Source organism: Alexandromys fortis, unplaced genomic scaffold, assembly GCF_014885135.2.
Source record: "Alexandromys fortis isolate MF-2015 unplaced genomic scaffold, M_Fortis_MF-2015_v1.1 scaffold_6, whole genome shotgun sequence".
Classification (NCBI taxonomy): domain Eukaryota; kingdom Metazoa; phylum Chordata; class Mammalia; order Rodentia; family Cricetidae; genus Alexandromys; species Alexandromys fortis.
The window spans coordinates 11,960,839-11,982,692 of NW_026067902.1; the positions used below are offsets into that span (position 1 = coordinate 11,960,839).

The 21,854-nt window shown below is 51.1% G+C and overlaps 2 protein-coding genes across 2 annotated transcripts; both read right to left on the reverse strand.

Annotated features, from left to right (window-relative positions):
• Window positions 1-1,874: 1,874 nt before the first annotated feature.
• On the reverse strand, window positions 1,875-16,508 carry Astl (astacin like metalloendopeptidase). The gene is made up of 9 exons (XM_050134280.1): window positions 16,402-16,508; window positions 15,719-15,844; window positions 13,281-13,342; window positions 11,968-12,061; window positions 11,306-11,423; window positions 10,420-10,601; window positions 7,645-7,726; window positions 7,371-7,525; window positions 1,875-3,184 (listed from the first exon to the last, which is right to left on the reverse strand). The coding sequence occupies exons 1-9, from the start codon at window positions 16,454-16,456 to the stop codon at window positions 2,739-2,741; spliced, it is 1,320 nt and encodes a 439-aa protein (XP_049990237.1). The 5' UTR covers window positions 16,457-16,508; the 3' UTR covers window positions 1,875-2,738.
• Window positions 16,509-18,596: 2,088 nt separating this feature from the next.
• Dusp2 (dual specificity phosphatase 2) lies at window positions 18,597-21,267 on the reverse strand. The gene is made up of 4 exons (XM_050134117.1): window positions 20,228-21,267; window positions 20,025-20,146; window positions 19,497-19,716; window positions 18,597-19,386 (listed from the first exon to the last, which is right to left on the reverse strand). Exons 1-4 carry the CDS (start codon window positions 20,778-20,780, stop codon window positions 19,172-19,174), a joined length of 1,110 nt encoding a protein of 369 aa, XP_049990074.1. The 5' UTR covers window positions 20,781-21,267; the 3' UTR covers window positions 18,597-19,171.
• Between the last annotated feature and the right edge of the window lie 587 nt (window positions 21,268-21,854).

A 21,854-nucleotide genomic window follows, 5' to 3' on the forward strand; every position in this document is an offset into this window, starting at 1 on the left:
TGGTCCAAGGATTTGTGGAATCATACCCCCACCTCCATCAGGGTATCAGTGGGCCACTCCTCCTTGTTGCTGATACTGGCCATGGCTGTGGATTGGTGAGGGATGGCGGAAGCCCTGGTGATGCATGGCAGAAACATAAATACGCTCAGGCCTACGGTGCCCCAGAGTGATAGTCTTGGAAGGACAGGTTATAGGGGAAAGGGAAAGGTCATTTTGCATGTAAGTGACATCTTTCTTCAAAGAATGGCCAGATGACTGTACCCAGCTGGCCATGGGAATCTAGGTAGATGGCCAAGTCTCTTTGCTTCCAACCTATTTCCCACAGAGCACCAAGAGTGCCTTCTTAAGCCTTAAGTTACATTTTGTTACTCCAGGCTGTTCTTAAAACATGGACCCTGTATCTGTCTGGTCTATCCCTGCCTGCCTGCCTGCCTCACCCTACTTGATATGCTCTCTTCTTCCTGCCCCCAAGACCTTTGCACCGGTGGCTCTACTCTAGCATTTGCAAGGGTAACCACAGGCCTGTGCATCCATTCTTATAGGGGCTCATCCCAACCAGCATCCTGCAAGTGTTCCCCAACCCCTGTCGTTGATCAGTTCGAGATGCCTACCTATAGGCAAGTTATTATCCACCCCTCTCCCTACCTTGTTCACCAGGGTATCCCTGATGCCCATAACAGAGCCTGTCTGGCACCTAATGGGCATTCTAAGTGCCTGTTAGATAAATGAATCCAGTGGTGAGCAGCGCTGCATAGCTGTGTTACTGGGGGCGTGGCTAACTACTCTGGTTAGCCTCCAGGCTGATGAGCTTCAAGGCCTGGACCAAGGCACTCTGCAAAATGAGACTCGTGGACCATCCCATTGCTCAGCACTGGCATGGAGACCGGGCTCTCACGGGGACATGCGGCTTCCTGTAGGGAGAATGCAAGAGGACAACTTTGTCCCTGGCCAGCCGCCAAATAGAAGAACCACCAGTTTCACTCAACCCAGTCTTCTAGAGCTGGATTTGGAGATCAAGAGCTACAACTTAGAAAGGCTCATGATAGCCTTGGGTGGGGTCTCAAGAGTCTAGAGTAGATCCTCTGGTCTGGCGGGGCCCCTGGGAACCCTAGCCCAGTGTCATATGCCTGGTTTGGACCCTCAGATGTCTCAAAGCAGCCCTATTTTTGATGCTTCTGTCATTTCCTACCGGGGCTTATTCTATCAGCCCTTCTAATGAACACTGCCAAGGCCCCAATTTACTAACATCAAAGCCAGACACCACCCACCACCTTCTATATCCAAGATCAAGAAAAAGGACAGCATCCCCTGGCATGATCCTGTCCTGGCTGATACCCAGTACTGGTCCTCTGACTCAACCTCAGGAACCAAACTCTGTTCTAAAGCCTAAGCTAGACAGAGGACACAGGCTGCAGAGCCCTCATGGCCCCCGAGGCAAGCTCAGCACGTGACTTCTCTAGGAAGATGGCAAAGGCCCACCCTCAGGACACCAAACTGCTTTGTCTCTTCTACCTCCCTGTCACCTTGAGCTAGTCCACTTGCTTCCAGAAGCCTGACCCTCGAGAGTGAGGTGTGTGACTTCCTGGAAGCTCTCATGGGCATTTGCGTGAAAGACCCTTAGGATTTTTTGTTGTTTTTTGGCAGGGGGGGAGGGGGCAGTTCCAGATAGGGTTTCTCTGTGTAGCCCTGGCCATCTTGGAACTAAGTAGACCAGGCTGGCCTTGAACTCAGAGCCACCTGACTCTGCCTCTGGAGTGCTGGGATTAAAGGTGTGGGCCATCACCGCCCAGCTAAAGACCCTTGTACACAATCAGCAAAACACATTGCATGAAGCAAACACCCGACTTTATTTCTGCCTTCTCCCATGTGGATGAGGCTCTCTTCCCCACTAGTTCAGAGTTCTAGTTCTCCTCCCATCCCAAGCAGGGCTTCCCTGAACTCCCAACAGACTCCTGGAGAATGAAGGGCTCCCGGCCCAGACCCTAGTACCTACACACTTTCTCTGTTCCCAGAAGAAACCTCATGGGAGACCAAGAAGGAGGGGGGCATGACTGAAGGACAAGTGATGTGACACCCCGCCCCAGTGTTTCCTACTGAGCACCCTGTGGGCAAAGCAGCAAAAACAGTGATCTGATGTGGGATTAAGGTTCAAGTCTGCTGTCCAGAGACTGGCGTTCTTGCCAAGGCTTCCAACATGCAGATCTGGTAAGGAGTCCCCTCTTGCTGGTCCAGTTTAGCAGGAGAACAAACTGGACACTGTGCCCTGGAGACCAGGGTTGAATCCCAGGGCTTCAGAGCATCCTTAGAGCCAAGCATAATGGACAGGGGGATATTCATGGTCCCCATCACAGGGCTTCCCACTGAGACCATGCCCAAGGCAACACTTGAGTCCATGCTGGGGGCTAATCCTGAGCTGTAGAATTCCCAGAGGCCCTCCAGGAGCTGGAATCTTGCTCATGCCCACCACTCCCTGAATCCTGTATCCATGCCCAGCATCTTCCAGGACTAGGGCTCAAGTCAAGAACAGACAGACTTTGGGGGCTTCTCTATCCCTAGGAACTCTGCAGGGGTGAGGGGATGTAGTAGAGAAAGAGACCAAGGGGGTGGCCTGGGCCTCCAAGAGTGGCCAGTGCAGGGGATAGAAGACAGGGGTGATGCCCAGAGGGGCCAGGAACTAGAAGACCTAGCTTCTCTGGGCAGAGTATATCCTCCCCTCTTGCTGGCAGAAGTCAAAGGGTTCAGTCTCTGGGCACCTCTCTAATGTGACTTCCAGGTGCATAACCTCCTGGAAGCTGAGCTAGACTCTCCAAGGCATCTTGAATAGGTGCTGGCTGATCTCTGGCTTCTGGAAATGGAGCAGGAGGTACAACGGGCTCTTGGGCTGCCTGAAACTGCTCTAGAGAGACGCCATCTACACCTGCTCTGGGCCCTGACCTTGGAGAAGCAGCTTGCATCTGAGGTGGTCTTTCCAAGGCCTCCACACTGAACTTGCTCTGAGCAGGATGATCCCACCTTTCCTGGCTGTCTACGATCTCTGGAAAAAGACCCTGGCCTCTGGTCCTGGAGCAACTGGGGTCAGAGCTTCTAGATTCTTCTGCCAGTGCCTCCAGAAGTCTCTGTATATATGATAGGAAGGAAGGAGGGAGGTTTCTTCCATCACTGTCATCACTGTGGGCCTCGAACCCTGGAGCAGGAGAGAGCAGAAATTAGGTCTCGGAATCACAGAAAGGGCACAAGAATTAATGCTGATTTTGGCTTCATGTAAGGAGGTAATGGAGCCAGATGCAGTGAGATGACAGCCTACTAGATCTCTGCTAAGGCACGAACTCTTACATTCCTACCACACAGCAGGACAACTGTTGGGTGTGATAGTCTATGGCTGAAACAGGACCGTGAGTCTGTGGTAAGCCTGGGTTACACAGAAAGACCTTGTCTTGGAAACAAATAGGAAAAGACAGAATGGTGGAAGTGTACCATCCCCTCCTCACTTGGCCCCTCGGTCACCACTAAAAGATGCTGGCCTCCTACGCACACCCCAGCAGCCCAGCTGGGTTGCTCTGTTAAACCAACAGATCCGAGCACTACAGCCTTCTCCTACCAGATCCTTCTTTGGGCCACTCTACACCCACCTCCCACCCCACTTCTTAGACATCCTCCAGAACCGCTCCTGTTCAAACCAAGGGAGGCCCTCAGAAGCTCCCGCGTGGTCTCAGGTCTGTGCACCACCAGGAGACGAGCCTCTTTGCTTCCTCTTTGCCGCCACACCCAGGCCATGACTGACAATGCTTTGTGGGAAACACTTTGAGCTTCCTGGCCCATGTTATCTGCTCTGGCGGAGCCCACTGCTGCCTCTTGGTCCCATCTTTCCTGCTCACATGCCCTGATCTCACACTCCTCCATCGGCGTACCTCAACCAATCCAGGCTGACTCCTTTGACCAGCGACCCTCATCCTGCCTGGTTCTGACACATCAGCATCAGAAACCACAAGAGCTGAAGCCTCCATTTCTAGCAACTTACCTTCAAGTAGCTGGTACCCTCTGCGAGTTTGTTACATTTTTTTTAATATTTATTTATTTAGTATACAATATTCGGTCTCTGTCTATGCCTACAGGCCAGAAGAGGGTACCAGACCTCATTACAGATGGTTGTGAGCCACCATGTGGTTGCTGGGAATTGAACTCAGGACCTTTGGAAGAGCAAGCAATGCTCTTAACCGCTGAGCCATCTCTCCAGCCCCCCTCTGCGAGTTTGCCTACCTCAGCCGCCATTATCTTTTTGGACACATCCCCAGCCACCTCTCCTCTGTCACAAGTCCCTGCCCCAGTCCAGCACCTTCCTTTGTCCTGCCATCTCTACCAGGTTCAGGTGCCTTGCGCTTCACGTCCCTCCCAGGGTTCTGCCAGCAGCCTCACCTCACTGAGGAGCCAAGGCTACACACGGTGTCTCCAGATCTGTAATGGACTCAGGTCCACACCTGTTGTCTTCCTTCCTGTTGTGTCCAAGTAAGTGTCTGACCCTCCCTAGAGTTCTAGCTGGGCTGCTTTTCTCCTTCGGCATCTGCTCCTTCATATACATACCATGTGTGCCATCATTTCAACACCCAAACATGCCAATCTGCCCACCATAGTGTTCAACCTTCCCTTGGGTCAGTCCCTCCTCACCATGTCCCAGTTCTCTGCTCTTTGTGATAGAGCTCCAGACTGACCTGCAATCCTCATGTCACAGTACCTCATTCTAGTTTTAACAAAAATTATGTAATATTTGATGTATTAAAATATACATATATAGTGTATATATGTATAATATTATCAGGGAAAATGATATTAAGAATGATACTTAGGTTGGGCATGTGGTGCGTGCTTTTAATCTTAGCACAGGCAGGCTGACCTCTTGAGTGTTGAGGTCAGTCTGATCTATATATTGGGTTCCAGACTGGCCACTACTGCATAGTGAGACTCTGTCTCAAATAAAAAGTGGGGAAGGAGGCTGCTGTCTAAAAAGCAAAAATCTGAGCACCCAGAATGTGAGGAAATATTTCCAAATGATATAACAAAGAGATAGCATTAAGAATATTTTTTAGGGGCTGGAGAGATGGCTCAGTGGTTAAGACTGCTCTTCTAGAGGTCCTGAGTTCAATTCCTAGCAACCACATGGTGGCTCACAAACACCTATAATGAGATCTGGTGCCCTCTTCTGGCCTACAGGCAGAATACTATATAAATAAATACTTTTTTTTTTTAAAAAAAAGGTATTTTTTAAAACTAGTGGTGGTGGTGCATGCCTTTTATCCCAGCACTCAGGAGGCAGAAGTGGGCAGATCTCTGAGTTTAAAGCCAGCCTGGTCTACAGAGAGAGTTCCAGGATAGCCAGGATGACAGAAACCTTGTCTCAAAAAAAAAAAAAAAAAAAAAAAGCAAAACAAAACAAAAGAGTAATTTTTTAAGTCTTATAATTCAGCGAGGAAAACCCATTCCAATTGAAACTGAGGTTAAGAACCTATATAGACACAAAACCAAAAAGGTATACAGAGGACCCACCTTCTCATAGAGGCTAGATATGGTTAGCCATCAGAAAAACACAAATCAGAACGATGAGATATTTCCATATATACAGAGGACCAGCTATCCCATGAGGCTGGATATAGTTAGCCATTAGAGAAATGCAAATTAGAACAATTAAAATACTTCCATACCCACTGGGATGCTCAAAATCAAAAGCATAGACTTGGCAATTGTGCAGGAAAATTGGTAGCCACCTGCACAGCTAAATGGAGTTTTTTAAGTGGCTCAATTGTTTTGGAAGACAGCCGAGTATGGCGTTACCATGGGAGCCAGCGACTTTGTGCCTAGGGCAGACACCGACAGACGTATTCATAGTAGCGCCAAAGCAGAAACAACTCAAAATGCTCATCGAGTGAGGAATAAATATGTCAGTTAGCAGAAAAGAAAAAAAGTTATAAGGTACTATAGCAGAGATGAACCACAAAGGTCATACTAAGGGCAGTAAGCCAGACACAAAAGGCACTTGGCTCCATTTATATGAAATGTCTAGACAAGGTAAATCCGTGGAGGCAGAAGGTGGATTAGTGATTAATTGGGGCTGGTAGGGAAAGAGGATGGGACTCAGGTGTAAGGTGACCTAAAAATAAAATCTGGGTCACAGGCATGCACAGCAGCTTCACAGGGTGTCACACTGTCTTCCTAAAGGGTATCCACAATTTTGTGGCCTTGTCAGTAAGATACAAACATCACCCTTTGCCCCGTACCCTTTAGCAGTATTTGATATTATCAATTATCACTGAGGCTGTGAACTGCAGATTTAGGGAGAGGGAACGATGTTGGTTTCTTCTGGGAGACCTGCTAACCACCTTTTCTATCTGGTAGTTTGACTTTCTGTTTATAGCTCTTTCTGAGTTCAGAACAATACTAGCTATGTTCGGAAGCATCTCTGCTTTATAACTTATGTTTAAATTTGCTTGTGGTGTCTCTTGATGTTTTCGAACCGATTAATCTTTGTAGTGTTAGGGTTATTTGCGAAGAAACCCTTCCCCATCCCAATGTGTCTTGCTAAACTTTGTGAAGTTTCTCTGTGCACACACAAGTCTTTTGTACCTCATGGTGTGTAATGGCCAATACCTAGATACCTAGTTGTCTCAGAACCATCTAGTACAATGGCTTCCTAATGCTGTGACCCTTTAATATAGTTCCTATGTTGTGGTGACCAACCATAAAATTACTTCGTTGCTACTTTATTAACTGTAATTTTGCTACTGTTATGAATCGTAATGTAAATATCTGAAAGGGTCATTCAACCCCAAGGGGGTCACGACCCATAGGCTGAGAACCACTAGCTGTCCTTTCTTTCCTAATCAAGCCCCCCCACACACACACCTTTTGAGGGTTCACATTTGACTTTTTCGTTTTTGAGACAGGGTCTCACTGTATCGCTGACTGTCCTGGAACTCACTATGTCGACCAGACTGGTCTCCGGCTCACCGAGAGCCACACCTGCCTCTGCCTCTGCCTCTGCCTTTCCAGTGCTGGGATTGGATCAAAGGTGTGCAGCATCATGCCCACTAGGTTTCACATTTGAATAGGATCCATTTCAGAACTTTTACACTCTGTCCCCACAGACATGCACATATCTCTGCACTCATCCCACGCACCTACACAGGCTACTTTACACACCCTATATTCAGACTGCATACAGTTGTTTATGTTTTTGTGTACAGTTTTTGCTTCTTTTCTAAACTAATCTATGGTTAGTGGGGTCACAATGACTGACCCACCTCTCCTTATAACCTCACCATCTCTTTATCCTCCTCCTTCCGCACCATCCCCTACACCAAGTCCCTCTCCCTGTCTCTTACCCCTCCTGTGGGAGTCAGGGACACTTGGGCTGCAGTTGTATAGCCTACGGACCCGGGTGATATCCGAGGCGCTCAGGTTCCATCGCTGGCCAATGTGGACGCTGGTGGTCCAGAGGGGTGTGATGGTGGGCTGCCCACGCCAGCTGAAGGCAAACCTGGAACCCAGGGGTGGGGCCTATGTCAGGATCGCAGTAGTCGGGGCTCAGGGGAGGGGGGAGGGGAAAGAGGGACGGGGAGGGGGACAGGGAAAGAGGGGGAAACAGAGGGTGCTCACCTCCCATAATGCATCACTGACGAGTAGTCGTAGGGTGCTAACATGTTGCTACTCCGAGACTTGATGAAGTTGATTTCAAAGCCTTAAAGCACAGACACACACACCTTTGTAGGTGTGTAAAAGACAGGCAGTGCACAACTCTGGGAAGTCACAACCCACCTAAGTGAAGAGTCTGACGACCCCAACTGAGCCTTCTCTTTCTGGGCTGGTCCCTGCTTTCAGAGAGTCTTTGCTACCCTACTCTACTGGACCCTGGAAGGAATCCAGACCTATACCAGGTGCTGTGGAAGCAGGGGGCGCCTGTGGCCAGGCAACCAGGACCTCCTTCAAACCTCCTTCAAGCTCTCTCCAGCTGTCCCTCCTTCCCAATTCACTTTGCATGACTCGAATCTTTGCAAACCTGAAGCACCCACAAAGCTACGGCTGCTGTGCCTTAGACACTGGTACCCTGCCTACTCCTTGAGCTAGCATCAAAGACACGCTGTCCTCTCTGTTCAGGATTATGGTGCCTGAGCCCTCAGTAGCCAGACCACCTTCATCTTCCCATCTCAGACCACAAAGCTGCTGACGTGGCACCTAGCAGTCCAGTCATCTTGGTTGGCCAGAATGCCCGCTGCTCTCCTCCAGGCCAGCGAGGAAGGAAGGTTGCTGACCACTCCTGAAAGGACCTCCGGTTCCTTGCACCTTTGTTCCCAACCCCTCTCCCCAATCCCAGCAGGCCGTGTCCACACTCTCTTCTTCCCTAAGGTCACCAGCAGCCTCCTTATCCTAATCAGAGCCCCAAAGAATGCCAATTTCTTCTATTCAAAGAACCTTTATTAGTAAAGATAATTTTGAATAGAAATATATTCCTCTAACTCAAAAACCAAGTATCTACCTAAATATAGTAGTGGGCATCTTTAATCCCAGCACTTGGAAGACAGAGGTAGGAGGGTTTCTGAGTTTGAGGTCAGCCTGGTCTACCATGAGTTCCAGGACAGCCAAAGCTACATAGTAACACCTTGTGTCTCAAGAAAACAAAAATTATCAAGTATCTAGCCTGCACAATGGCTCAATCCCCAGCACCACAGAAATACAATACACACATATTAAAAGAGAATATACATAAATAAAGATAAAGTGAGTTTCCTACACCACCTGCTTCCTCTGACTTCCTACCTCTCGATCCCACAAAAGTCAATCACTGTGATTAGTTTTAATGCCCTGGCAGAGTTGATGCCCATTAATGCAAACATATTCTCACTTTTCTATCTTTGAGGGAACCATAATTTCCCAATAGGATTGTGAACTCTTGTTGGCACTAGGGATGGAACCCCAGTTACAAGCCAAACAGGTGCCGTACCACCTTGCTACATTCCCTAGTAGGTAGGTGTTTTGTTTTGTTTTGTTTTGGGGCCAATTTGATTGTTAGGACAGCTCTTGCATTAATTTGGGCTTGTTTTCTAACTCTAATTTATGCTTCTACCTTAATTCTACTGTTTTTTTTAAAAATCATAAACAGACACATTTAACTTATTTATTCTCTTTGTTTTTATGAATATGAGTATTGATGTCTCTACATTTTCCTTGAGCCTACTCTTACCATAATTAAACCATTGGTTTTAAAAGTGTTTTGTTGATTATTTAAAGGCAGACTCCATATAGCCCTGCCTGTCCTCACACTCAGAATTCTGCCTCGGCCTCCAGAATGCTAGGACTACATACATTTCCATGCTTTTCCTTTATTTTTTTTTCAGAACCCCTGAAGTTCCTTTAACCTCCAGAACTAAAAGTATTTGACTGGATCCCCTAAGGAGAGCAGTCTAGTGGTTTGGTGGGCTATTGGCTTCTGCTCTATGTCATGATCAGGGTGCTTGCATTGACTGAAGTTTTCAGATCTAGAGTTCCTCACAGCCTGTGATGCCTAGGATGCGTGCTTACAAACACCCAGAAACACCTGGAAAGATCATGGTCACCCCCGGCCCACCTCCCCAATCCCATCCTTTGTCATTAGCAACCCAGTTACCTCCAAAGCACCGTCTCTGGGGCAAGTATCCCCCTTTTCACCTGGTCAATCCCAGAGCAGCGGCAGAGGCTCCTCCAGGTCCCCACGGGCAGGAGGCCTCTGACTCTCCCTGCATCTCCAAGTGTCCCATGGCTCTTACCCCTCCACAGCTCCCCACCTGTCTGAGGAAGCTGTCGTTCTCACCACTGAGATCATCTGATCCCTGTACCATGTGCGGCACGCATGCTGCCCACTGGCATAAGAGCCCCTCCCTCCGTCAGCCTTGGCTCTGCCACGACCAGGGTACTGAGCCACATGCCCACTGATTCACATCTTTGGTACCCTCAGCCTTTCAGTGTTGCCCCCGTGCTTGCCACAGGTATCTGGTCTACCCTCCCCCATCTCTCTCCTGGCTCAGTGCCCACAACTGATATGTAGCCCTCGCCCCAATATCACACACTAACGTCTGTCACACGGGGACTGCTGAATACTCAGTGAGCAAGAGTCATAGGACACTGTCAACCTCACAGTCAGATAACTGACGGTGGCAGAGAGAAGAGAGACAAAGCAAATGGCTGATGTCCTTCCTTGGGTACCACTCTAGAGACCCACAGGACCTCTCCCAAATACCAGAGAGGCATGAATCCCACTTGCCTCGTGAGAAAGGGACAGGCAGTGTGTGGGATGGACTCTTCCAGAGGAGGCAAGCAACTCAGCTCTAGCCTTGGCCCGAGGCCTCTGTTCCTCGAGGTCCTCTGGGCCCAGCCTAGCCTAGATGCCAGCTGCCTTACCTGGGAGGATCTCATTCCAGTTGACGCGGATGTAGCGGTCCCGATCTGCCCGTGAATGCTCATGCCAGAAGCCAAGCACGTGCATGAGCTCATGGAGCACGATACCATGGCCCTTCTGGAGACAAGTAGGTGCTAGGGACACCACCTGCATCCCTCCACTGCGTCCCACACCGGAGAAGCACCTGCAAGACCCTGAGCGTGAGCCGCTTGGCAGTGAGCTAGCTGGGTACCAGGCTAGAAAGGTCAGAGAACAGGAATTTACTCTGCTTTAGGACCCGGGATGAACCAGGATCAGACTACTGCCAATTCCCCATTCTGGACTCTAGTCTAAGACTTACTGTCCCACCTCCCAGGTCCCCTGACTGCTTGGCCTGTGAAGAGGGTGTCACCTGGGGCTTGGTTACTACCTGAGCTGACAAAAGGTGGGACCTGACATTCATGCATGACAGAGCAGTTCATTACGTGAGCAGTCATATGTCATAAGCCTGAGTCACAGCTTCCATTCACACCACGTCCAATGAAAGTAGGACATGTTATTACCACTACCCCTGCCTCAGAAAGAAAGTAGAGGCTAAATTAGGGAACTCACCTAGACTTAAGTTGGCACATGAGTGGCAGAACTAGGACGCAACATTTGCCCAGATGCATGCCATAAGACCTCCAGGAGATGAGGGTTTGTAGAGGAGGTGCTGTGCCCATCCCTCACCCACCTGTGGCCCAGAAAGTCCAGGTCATGAATGAACCATTCAGGATAGACCGGGGTTGAGCCCAAGAAAACAGGCCCAGAAATAGGCTTAATACCACTTGTGCACACTAAGGGATGATCAAGGAAGACATGAAGCCACGAAGCCACGTGGCCACATGGCTACACACCAAGATCACTTACCCTGACATAGGAAGGATGGAAATGAAGTCTCTGTGGCCCTGGTAGGCAACAAACCGGATGCATGTGGAACGTTCAAACTCAGCAAAAGCCTCCATAATGACCCGGCGACTGGGCTCATCTGGGAAAGACACACCATGGCTGACCCTCTATGGAGGTCCCAATAGCTCTTGAGGATCTCCTGAAGTCTGCATGGGGGCTGAGACCAGACATTAAGCTCAAATGTTCCAAAAACAGTGTTCAGAGAGAACAATATTGAAGAGGAACACGAAGCTGCAGAAAGGCCCTGGCTGTGTGACTATGTAGCCTAGAGGGGGCTACAGAGTTCCACCAGATCTTCCAGTATTACACACACGCACACCCCCACCCACCCGCCCACACCCCTCCACCGCCCACACCCCACACACCGCGCGCACACCCCACACACCGCGCGCACACCCCACACACCGCGCGCACACCCCACACACCGCGCGCACACCCCACACACCGCGTGCACACCCCACACACCGCGCGCACACCCCCACCGCAGTTCAGATGCCCTGGGGAGGGGAGCTCTGCACAGCACTCTCCGTGTAAGGGATGTGGTGCTGCAGGAGAAGGGGAGCTCCCTGCAGGAGCCCCGCTGCATCCAGGAGAAGGGTGGGAAGCCCCACCTCAGCTCTCACCATACTTGTTGGAGAGCAGGAAGGGGATCTCCACAATGCCACCAGCACCCTTGGGCCATTTATTGTTGGTCACTGACAACAGTCGGAAGGGGCTCTGAGGAGAGATTGCAGCTCAGAGTTAGTGGAGGACACAGGCCACCTAAGTGTCCTACTCCCTGAGGTGCCCTGCCTCAGACCATCAGAACCCTGGAGATGTGAGAGGTGCCACAGGGAGGTCTTGGGAACAAGGACACCGTTAGAAGAGGAACGAGAGAATTCAGATAACAGGGGCTGGAGAGATGGCTCAGAGGTTAAGAGCACTGGCTGCTATTCCAGAGGACCTGAGTTCAATTCCCAGCAACCACTGGTGGCTCACAACCATCTGTGATGAGATCTGGTGCCCTCTTTCTGGCATGTGGGCATACATGCCAACAGCACATTGTATGCATAATAAACCTTAAAAAAAGAATTCAGATTAACAGAAGTTGCAATGTGTTCTATCATATTCTATCGAGTAGATAAAAGTACCTAAGGTTGGCACCCCAGGAGGCCTGGCTCAGAAGGACTCAGCCCCTCCCAAGCACCTCCTCAGGACATAAGAACGGGAAGGGTCCTGCTCAGGGCGATACCCTCACAAATGCCGCTCTCCCACCATCCACTAACCAGAACTCTAAAGAGTAAGCTTCACAGATCCCAGAAGGCCCTACCCCCTCTAGCCACCAACTTGATTTATTTCTGCTGTAAGAGTTTCAAATAGCAGGTGTGTGCATACTCATCTCTAATGGATACCCTAACCTGTTAGCCTATGAACTCCAGGACAGCCTTGTCGCCGTCAGCCCCCTCTGAACACGCAGAATTGATCTTGCTTCCCACTGCTCATGGTCATATCCAGCAGCCTTCTGCCACCTACGCTCTCCTAAACAATGTGTCTTCTCTCTGCGATGTCATTTCCTTTTCCATCAGCCTCCCTTTTGACTCAGCCCTCTGCCCCTAGCCAAGATGGTCTCTCCATGTTCCTCCTTGCTCCAGCTTCCCTAGGGGGAGCTTTACAACCAGCCAGGTCTCACACACATATACAAGTTGGTCTGGGATCACGTCTCCAGCCTCGTGTTTTCTGAGTTCTCTCCTGGGCAGGGTGTCAAGTAGGGTCTAAAAGCTTGAATCTCCTCTTCCAAGGAGCCCTCTTGGGCTGACTACGCTGTCATCTCAGCTGCCACCATGATCATATTACCTAACCGGTCATACAAACCAAAGCCCTCGATGACACCTAGAAGGGGGTTTCGAGGGCACTCTCATGGCTTTGCGGCTGTGCATACCACATGTGCACAACTCACCGGCCGGATGATGTCCCCTTCAACCAGGAAGCTGCTTTCTGGGGTCTCCTCTGAGATGAGCCCTGGGAGGGAAAGGAGGAAGGGATGTGTGTCACCTGTGACTTCCAGAACACAGGCCGGGACAAACCTAGCAATGCCAGTGTCTATGCCTTCTACTTTGGAGCTAAGCTTCTTTGAGGGCCAAGGCTATGTGGCTTTGGGGAAGTCCAATGGCCCGGCTGAGACCCAGGCTGCAAATGTGTGTGAGTCTTCTCAACCTGTTTGTATCCTTCCCCTGTTCAAACACAGCCATGATTCCCCAGCACTTGGGATCAGTTCCACCTCCAGGCCCTCATCTGTGAGGATGCCACCTTCTCTCCCATTTGGGCTCAGCCCAGCCCAAGTCATACTCCCCAGAACATGCCCTGGTCTCTCCTGCCTCACCTTGCCCCCACCCCACCATCTACTTCCCATAATCACACATTACATTCTGGACCCTTGAGGTAAAGGAACCAAAATTACAAAGTCATAGCCGTAGAAGGATGTTGAGGAGGTTAAATACTTTTTGTCTCTATTCACTTTAGCTTCTCATCTTCCTCCTAGTCAGGGAGCCTTCCATAGCTAACTGCTGGGAAGAGCCATCTCAGGAGGACCCATGAGGCAGAGACGGAAGCCATAAGAGGCTTAAGAATACAGGAGCGCTGCCTGATCTCAGAGCTTCAAATGACAGATGGTGACACAGGCCAGTTGCACCCCTTAAGAGCCCTCTTCAGGTAAGAGGAGTCCACTCAAGATTATCTCCGATCAAGACTGCATCCTTAAATCTAAAAGAGCACTTGCCACAACGCCACAACAGTGGTTCTCAACCTGTGGGTCACGACTCCTTTGGGGGAGTGAATGACCCTTCACAGGGGACACCTAAGACCATCAGGAAACACAGATATTTCGTTATGAGTCATAACAATAGCAAAGTTACAGTTATGAAGTAGCAATGAAAATGATTTTATGGTTGGGGTCACCACAACATGAGGAACTGTGTTAAAGGATCACAGCATCAGGAAGGTTGAGAAACACTGCTCCAGGACCTGGTACAGTTGTGTGGGATCAACAGCATCAGAGCCATCATTTAAAGCAGCTGGGGAGAGTAACATTTCCCAATTAGACATCACATAGGCAGGGGCAGCTGTTGGCAGCTACTGTGAGCCCCAGCATGGGAGAAGTTTGTCATGGCATTGAAATGAGTGCCACGAAGACTCTTGGCTCTGGCTACCTACAGAGGACAATGACTGAGTAAAGACTGGTGCCCATCTGAGCTTCTAACCAGCTCACAAATAAAGAAGGGAGAAGACCACACTGTGGCCACCACCTACCCTAAGCCAAGTTTACCTCTGTTCCCAACATTTCAGCCCATGATGTCTCTTATTATCTGAATCCATCTTCACTACCACCAACTTCAACCCAATGTGTCTGTGTTCCTCACTGTTTGAGATTCCCAGACAGGGAGGCCCTGTGCCGCTGGATTCTTCATTTTTTAATACCCCAGCCCCTACTGGCTAGGTCACACCTGTACACTGTCCCCTACAGAGTGACTGGCATGTTCTCAAAGATCTACTGATGATTTTGCTCAACTCCCAGATTGAGAGAGAGAGCCAGTGCTGCTCGCTAACTCTCTCTCTCTCTCTCTCTCTCTCTCTCTCTCTCTCTCTCTCTCTCTCTCTCTGGCAGGGAGGGGAGGGATAGGGTCAAGACAAATGTTTCACTGTGGAGCCCTGGTTGTCCTAGAACTCACTCATATACCAGGTTGTGAAGATGAGGAAAAACTGGAGGGTTAACTAGCCCAGCTACCATCCAGGCCCAGAACCAAGGCATGAGTTGGCCCACCTCAGTATCCACCTCATCTAGGAACTATCAAGCAGGTGAAAGGGATGAACCTACAGATCCAAAACTACAGGACAACAGACTATCCGAGAGAAGCCCCAGAGAGAACCCACTGTGGATGGTGTAGCAGAAGCCAGAGGCCTCGGAGCAGGCCAGTGAATGATTCCTAGCAATGAACACTTACAAGTAAAGAAGGATGGACTGAGGGGTAGACTCTGTGACTCAACAGACCACACTACAGCTTCCACAACGAGATTCTTTTGTTGTTTGGTTTTTGGTTTTTCTTTTAAATTTTGTTTTGTTTTGGTGGGGAGGCTGCATGGGCAAAGGGTGGACGTGAGAAGACGGGGAGATAGGGGAGATCAGGATTCATGATGTAAAACCCACAGAGAATCAATAAAAGTTAAACAGAATCAAAATAATAATTCACCAGCAAAAAAAAATACAGAAAAAAAGATCTAAAGCTTTTCCTCATGAAACATGCACTTATTTAGAAGTCCCAAAATATGTGGGGACATTTCAACCTTTTCTGTGTGCCCACACTCAGCGTGACTTTTGGGAGCACGATCCAGTGGTCTCACCTTGGTTAATTGCGGGGATGTCCTTGTCCTGCGATCCCTGGCTCCCTTCAGGAGTGAAGCCTTCTGGGACACTGGTGCTGCAGACTCCTGAACATCTGGGTGGTGAGGGTGCTCCCAGGATCAAACCTGGCGGGGAAAGGCAAGTGCAGACACATAGATGCCCCCAGGGTTCCATTGGTGAGATGGGATAGTGGGGCATGGGAAGCAACACTCAGCCCCTTCAGGAGACCTCCCCGCAGCAGCCCTGAGCCTGCCTGGGCTTCCCACTCAACCCCACCTAACAGCAAGACCTAGATGCCGCCAACGAAGGAGGGCCCTTCGAGGGACTAGCACTTGGCTAGGGCAGCACATGAGGCAAAAGGGATGAAGAGAGGCAGGATGAAATTTAAATCTTGCGGCGGCACCAGATTCGGGGCTAACCTCAGCCCCTTCTCTTCAGCTTTTCCTCAACCCAGGCTCAGAGCTGGAGTGACTGCTGCCCTAGCCGGGTTAGAAAAGAGCCTGTACCTTAAAACAAGTAGTTATGTGGTGTGGTGCTGGGCAATCTACGGTTAGGCGGGCCCTCTGCACCTACGGGTGTAGGAGACCTCCATGCGGAGCCGTGAAGCTCTTTTAAGACTACTTTAAGCTACAGCCACAGCGCCTGGCTTCCTCCCCGTGCCCAGAGGCAGGAGCCAGCTTACCCGGCAAGGAGAGCAAAGCTAGCATCCAAGACCACAGGCCTCTCACGCTCCCCATGGTGGGTCCTCACCACCCTCTCAGCAAGCCACATACAGAACCAAAGCACGAAAGGACATCCGGAGCGCAGGCGCTGCACCACCCGCCCCTTTAATAGCGGCTTCTCCAGCCCACACCTGCAGCCTCCCAATCATCTCCACAACAACCTCCCAACAGCCGCCACCTGAAGACCTGCTCACTCCGACCCGAGGACCCTCCACCAGGCCTGAGCCTGCTGGACCATAGTCCCACCCATCTTGGCTAAAATGGGTTAAAAATTGGGTAGGGGGCACAAGACAAACAACCTGGCAGCCTAGCGTCCCTGAGATTGTCTCCTGCCACCAGAGGGCAGAGAAGCATTGTAGCAAGGTTAATGGGCAGCACTAGAAGGGACTGCTTTCCCTGCCCCACCCCCTACCAGGGGACTCAGACCCTGAAAATCTGCCTGAGAACTCCAGGCACCCTCCCCCATTGTAACTGATAATAGAAGTGTGGTCACTACACCTGTATAAGGTTTTCTTTTTTTTTCTTTCTTTTTTGTTTTGTTTTGGTGGAGGCGGATTGAAACAGTCTTATTACATAGCTTTGGCTGTCCTGGAACTCCCTATGTAGACCAGGCTGGACTAAAACTCACAGAGATCTGCCTGTCTCTGCCTAATGAATGCTAGGAGTAAAGCCGTGTGCCACCACACCTGGCTAGAAGCTTCCATTTCAGCAACCAGGTGGTCGTGTCACAGGTGACAGGACTCTGGAATTTCACACTGAACACCCAGAAATCATCAACACCTAGGGACTCTTGCCATGGCTGGGACACAGACACACACACACACACACGGATGGACACGGATGGACACTCAGACCCTCAAATGGATGTGGTCCTTACAACACCACCGCCTCCTGGCATGATCAGCTGGGGCCCCCTTCCCACTTTAGTCCTGGGAAGCACTAAAGGGACTTAGTGGGTCATGAAACTAAAAGAGGACATGAAGGTGGGAGGGGATGTGTTGGGGTTGGAGCAGAGAGAGGTGAATATGACCGAAACACATTGTGTATTTGTGTGAAATTCTCAAAAAATAAAAAGAATCTATTTTTAAAGGAGAAAAATGCTGTATGAGCCCACTTATTGAGGTCCCCAGAGTCACTAATTCAGCAAAATGCAGAGGCCACTTGGAGGAGGGTTTGGGAGTTAGTATCAGCATACAATATGTTCCCATTTTCAAGATGGAAAGTTCTAGAGAAAATTATTGTGACTATAACCTAACACTACTGAATACTTAAAATGGTAAAAATGATAAAGTTTGTTATTTTTTTAATTGCCCAATTTTAAGGAGAGTATGAAATGTATTTGTGGTGGAGTGTGCCTTTGATCACAGTACTCGGGAGGCAAAGGCAGGAGGTTCTCTTGTGAGTTTGAGGTCAACCTGGTCTTCGTATCCAGTTCCAGGCAAACCAAGGCTATATATATAGTTGGGACTGTTTCAAACAAAAAGAAGGTGGAAGAGGAAAAGAAAAGAAAAAAGAAAGGAAGAAGGAAGAAAAGAAAGAAAGAAAAGGAAAGAAGAGAAGAAAAGAAAGGCCGTTTGTTGGGAGATAAGACGTTAGAAGCACGAGAGGTAAGGGATGATGAGGTGAAGTGGACGGTCAGCACTGGTCATGCAGTGTATGAGATGATGATGACTCTGGGACCCGGGTGTCCTTTACTCATCCTGAGCTGGATAGAGCACAGCCATGTCCCAATAGAAACTGACACAGGCCTGGAGGAAGGCTGAGAACAACCCTAGCTTCTGCGTGCCTTACCCCAGGGCAGACAGAATGGACCCTGGGGACCGGTTTTGTTCCCTTCATTCAGCCCCAGGAAGCCAGTGCCCTCTGTTCTGGGTCCCAGACAATGATCTGACTGCCATCAGTCAGCACACACCTGCACATCACACACTGAGAAAATGGGGTTTTCAGGGAAGCGGGGTCTGATCAGGGAAGCTCTGAGTTGTTTGAAACCTAGACTGGAGTCTGCTTCCCTGAACCCTCCCAGAACAAACACAAGCTAGACTCTGTGTGGGAAAGCCCCCAGGCCAAGGTGGTAAAGACCACTCAGTCGTCCCAGGCATGGACTTGAGACCAGACATTTGTGCTATTGCTCTTTTTTTTTTAAACAAAACACTGTTTTTATTGACACATCCTCAATGTTCTATATAAATATAAAGTGCTGTTTCCAAGGGCCCCCTCCCTGGCCCACAGGGCTGGGAGGAAGTCAGGGAGGGAGTGTTAAATGTCAGTTGAACACAACTTTTCAGCACCAACTGTGGCGAGACACACGCATACTTTCACACAAAGGCAAGATGTCAGTGACGTGACACACGCATCACTTCCTGGCTCCCCTGGGAGCACAAGGTTCGAGCTTTCACCAAGGGGTGCACACCCCTAGACACGGTTTCTGCTTGTCACAGCTTGTTCCATGCGCCCTTGGGCTAGCAAGGGCTTTAACATATGGGACTACAATACATGGGTTTAGAGTCCAGTTCATTTCTGCCAGAGTTGGGGGGAGGGAGGGCAAATATACTATCCGCCCTGGTCCCCTGGATAAGGGCCAGCCTTAAAGCCCCAGCAGAAGAGCACCACATTAGAAAAGCATCATTCTGGCTTTCCTAGCACCCCAATTTGAGGATAGAGAGGAGCCCAGAGGCCCACAGTCGCATCCCCGAAGAGTCAGAGAGGCATCACTGTGAGACCAGGTTTGACTCAATGACATAGCACCTGGGTCTCAAATTGCAGCAGCTGCCCCATGAAACTGAAGTTGGGGGAGATGACTCCCCGACGTTGCTTAACAAAGTCAAAGGCCTCGTCCAGCCGCACTCGGTGGCTCTGAATCAGGTATGCCAGGCAGATGGTGGCTGAGCGGGAGATTCCAGCTTGGCAGTGCACCAACACCCGGCCCCCACTATTCTTCACTGAGTCTGAAAAGGAAATGGGGAGGGAGGAGTCAGACAGGAAGGTGGACAGAGGAAACAGGCCCCCACCTTCTGCCCGACAGTCCCCTCAGAACCCTGGGCTCCGGCTCCCTTACCAATGAAACCAATAGCCTCCTGGAACCAGGCACTGATCTCCACCATCTGGTTATCCTCTACTGGAATACTCTTGTAACGGAGAAGACCCTCAAAATGGTTGGGGCAGCTGGCAGAGACATTGAGAACGGCTGTGATACCGCAGGCCTGCAGCCCCTGAAGGTCTGAGGAGTGGCTGCAGCTGCCCAAGTACAGGTAGGGCAAGATTTCCACAGGACCGCCCTGGAGGAGGAAGGGGACAATGGTGAGACCTCGGCCTTGGCAGAGGGCTTGAGCCCTGAGTGAGGCAGCGACATCACGGACTGGCTACAAACAAGAGGAGTTCTAGGACAGTCTTTAGGATACAAAGTGGGGGACATACATATGCCACTCATACCTTAAAGTCTGGGTGAGGATGCAAAACACACACACACACACACACACACACACACACACGTAGTTGAATACACCCCTGGCTTTCCCCAGAGGCATCTCTCTAGTGTGGGCAATGGAGCTAGACAGGAAGTCAAATAATTCTGATTTCAACTCACCTGGTCATAGACGGGAGCTCTAGGGTCAGAGCTGCTTTTTTCGGCTCCAACAGGAGATAGTGCCTGGGCAGGGCCTTCGGAGCACAGATCCGGACAGCATGCCTGGAAGCGTTCGAAGCCACCTGCGGGAAGAATAAGATTAGTCAAGAGGTCCGGACACGGGGCGTGGGGTGCGGAGTGCCGGGCGTGGGGTGCGGGCTCACCTCTCAAGAAGCACACGGCTGTGGATTCCGCGCGCATTTCGTGTAGCAGTGCGGCTAGCAGCAGGTGAGCGGGGCCATCGGGCGGGAGCTCGGCCACAGACGCGCTGCCTTCGTCCAGCACCACTGCGCGGGCCAGCTCCCCGCGACCCAGGCGTGCCCGGAGCGCGCGATCCGGCAGCAGGCAGGCGAGGGCGGCAGCGGGGGTGCCGCGCGCACGGCGCCGCAGTAGCGCGTTCCAGGGCACAGGCCGCGCGGCGCGCACGTGGCTCCGGCAGAAGGCCAGGAACGGGCGGCAGTCGAGCAGCAGCGTGCCCTCGGCCTCCCGTGGTTCCCGCAGCAGTGCGCCCAGCGCCGCACACTCCAGCTCGGCCGCCGCCTCCAGCCTCATGGCGATCGGCATCGCAAAGCCTTCTGCTCCCCGCGGTCCTCTCCCTTGTCTTGCCCTTCCCCGGCTCCCGCGGCGGCGACTGTGTGGCCTGGGGACTGTTGGCTCTGGGCGCGCTTTGTCGCGCCCGGGCTTAAGTACTCGAGGGCCGGCCCCTCGGGTCACCATACAAGGATAGAGCAGGAAGGCGCCCGGCGCCCGCCCCCGCGACTTCACGTGGGACGTGGGCTGAACCGCCCTCGGGGCTCCCGGAGAGGACTGGGGGGTGGGGGCACCTGGGGGAGGAGCACGGAAGGGAAGAAACTGGGGACCAGACCGTGACAAGTGTCAGCCAAGCGTCTAGAGGCCCCACCCACGTCTCCCCAACCAATGCGCCTGAGCGCTCCCCACTCTGCCCAGCTCCAGGCCGCTAGATGTTTGGGGAACTCAGCTTCCCAGCTACTCAGCCTTCCAGTTACTGAGGTCTTAGACTTTCTCACTTTTCCCAATTTATCCCAGGGGTTTTATCCTAGAAATTTCGGGGGGAAAAAATAGACCAGTTTTACCTGTTGCTACCGATGATGATACATTAGAAAAAAGGACACCACTTGTGTCGTTTTAGAGACCTTAGGAAAACATCAGTCCCCTTCTCCGCATGGCAGCGTTTTTTTGAAAGTTGGCCTGGCTGGAGCCAAAGCCCTGGGTCTGGGGGCTTCGTGGGGGAAGGGGAGCAGGGGCCTGTGACGAGTTTCCACTTAGGACTGGGGCAGCTTCTTTCCCCAAGGGGCCCAGGGAAACCCCCAAGGGCCCCAAAAGAAGTACTTCCCATATTACCGGCTAGTGTTGAAGGGGAACTCTGCTGACGGTGCTGGGCTCTCCCAGGGCCTAGTCGGGCCTGGCAGGAGTTTCAGAGGAAGGAGAGCCACTTACAGAACCTGCCCCTTTCCAGTCTCCTAGAACTGTAAACCCTCCTGGGACAGGCCCTGGTCCCACACTAAGCTATGAGAATGAAGATCTGGGTAACCCACAGCCTTTCCGCCCTCCCCTACACAAGTGCCAGCCCCCTCCTCCCGGATGTGGTGAGGCCCAGCTGTGCATGGGTCACCCCTCCCGGGATGGGCTCCTGAGTTGGGGGCAAGAAATGTTGGTAGGTGGCTGAACTCCATCCAAAGCAAACATGGTGGGTGGGGACGGTGTTCAAAACCCAACCTCCCAAATCCTTACTCCAGAGCCAATTTTTCTGTGCCTTTAGTAAGAGCCTTC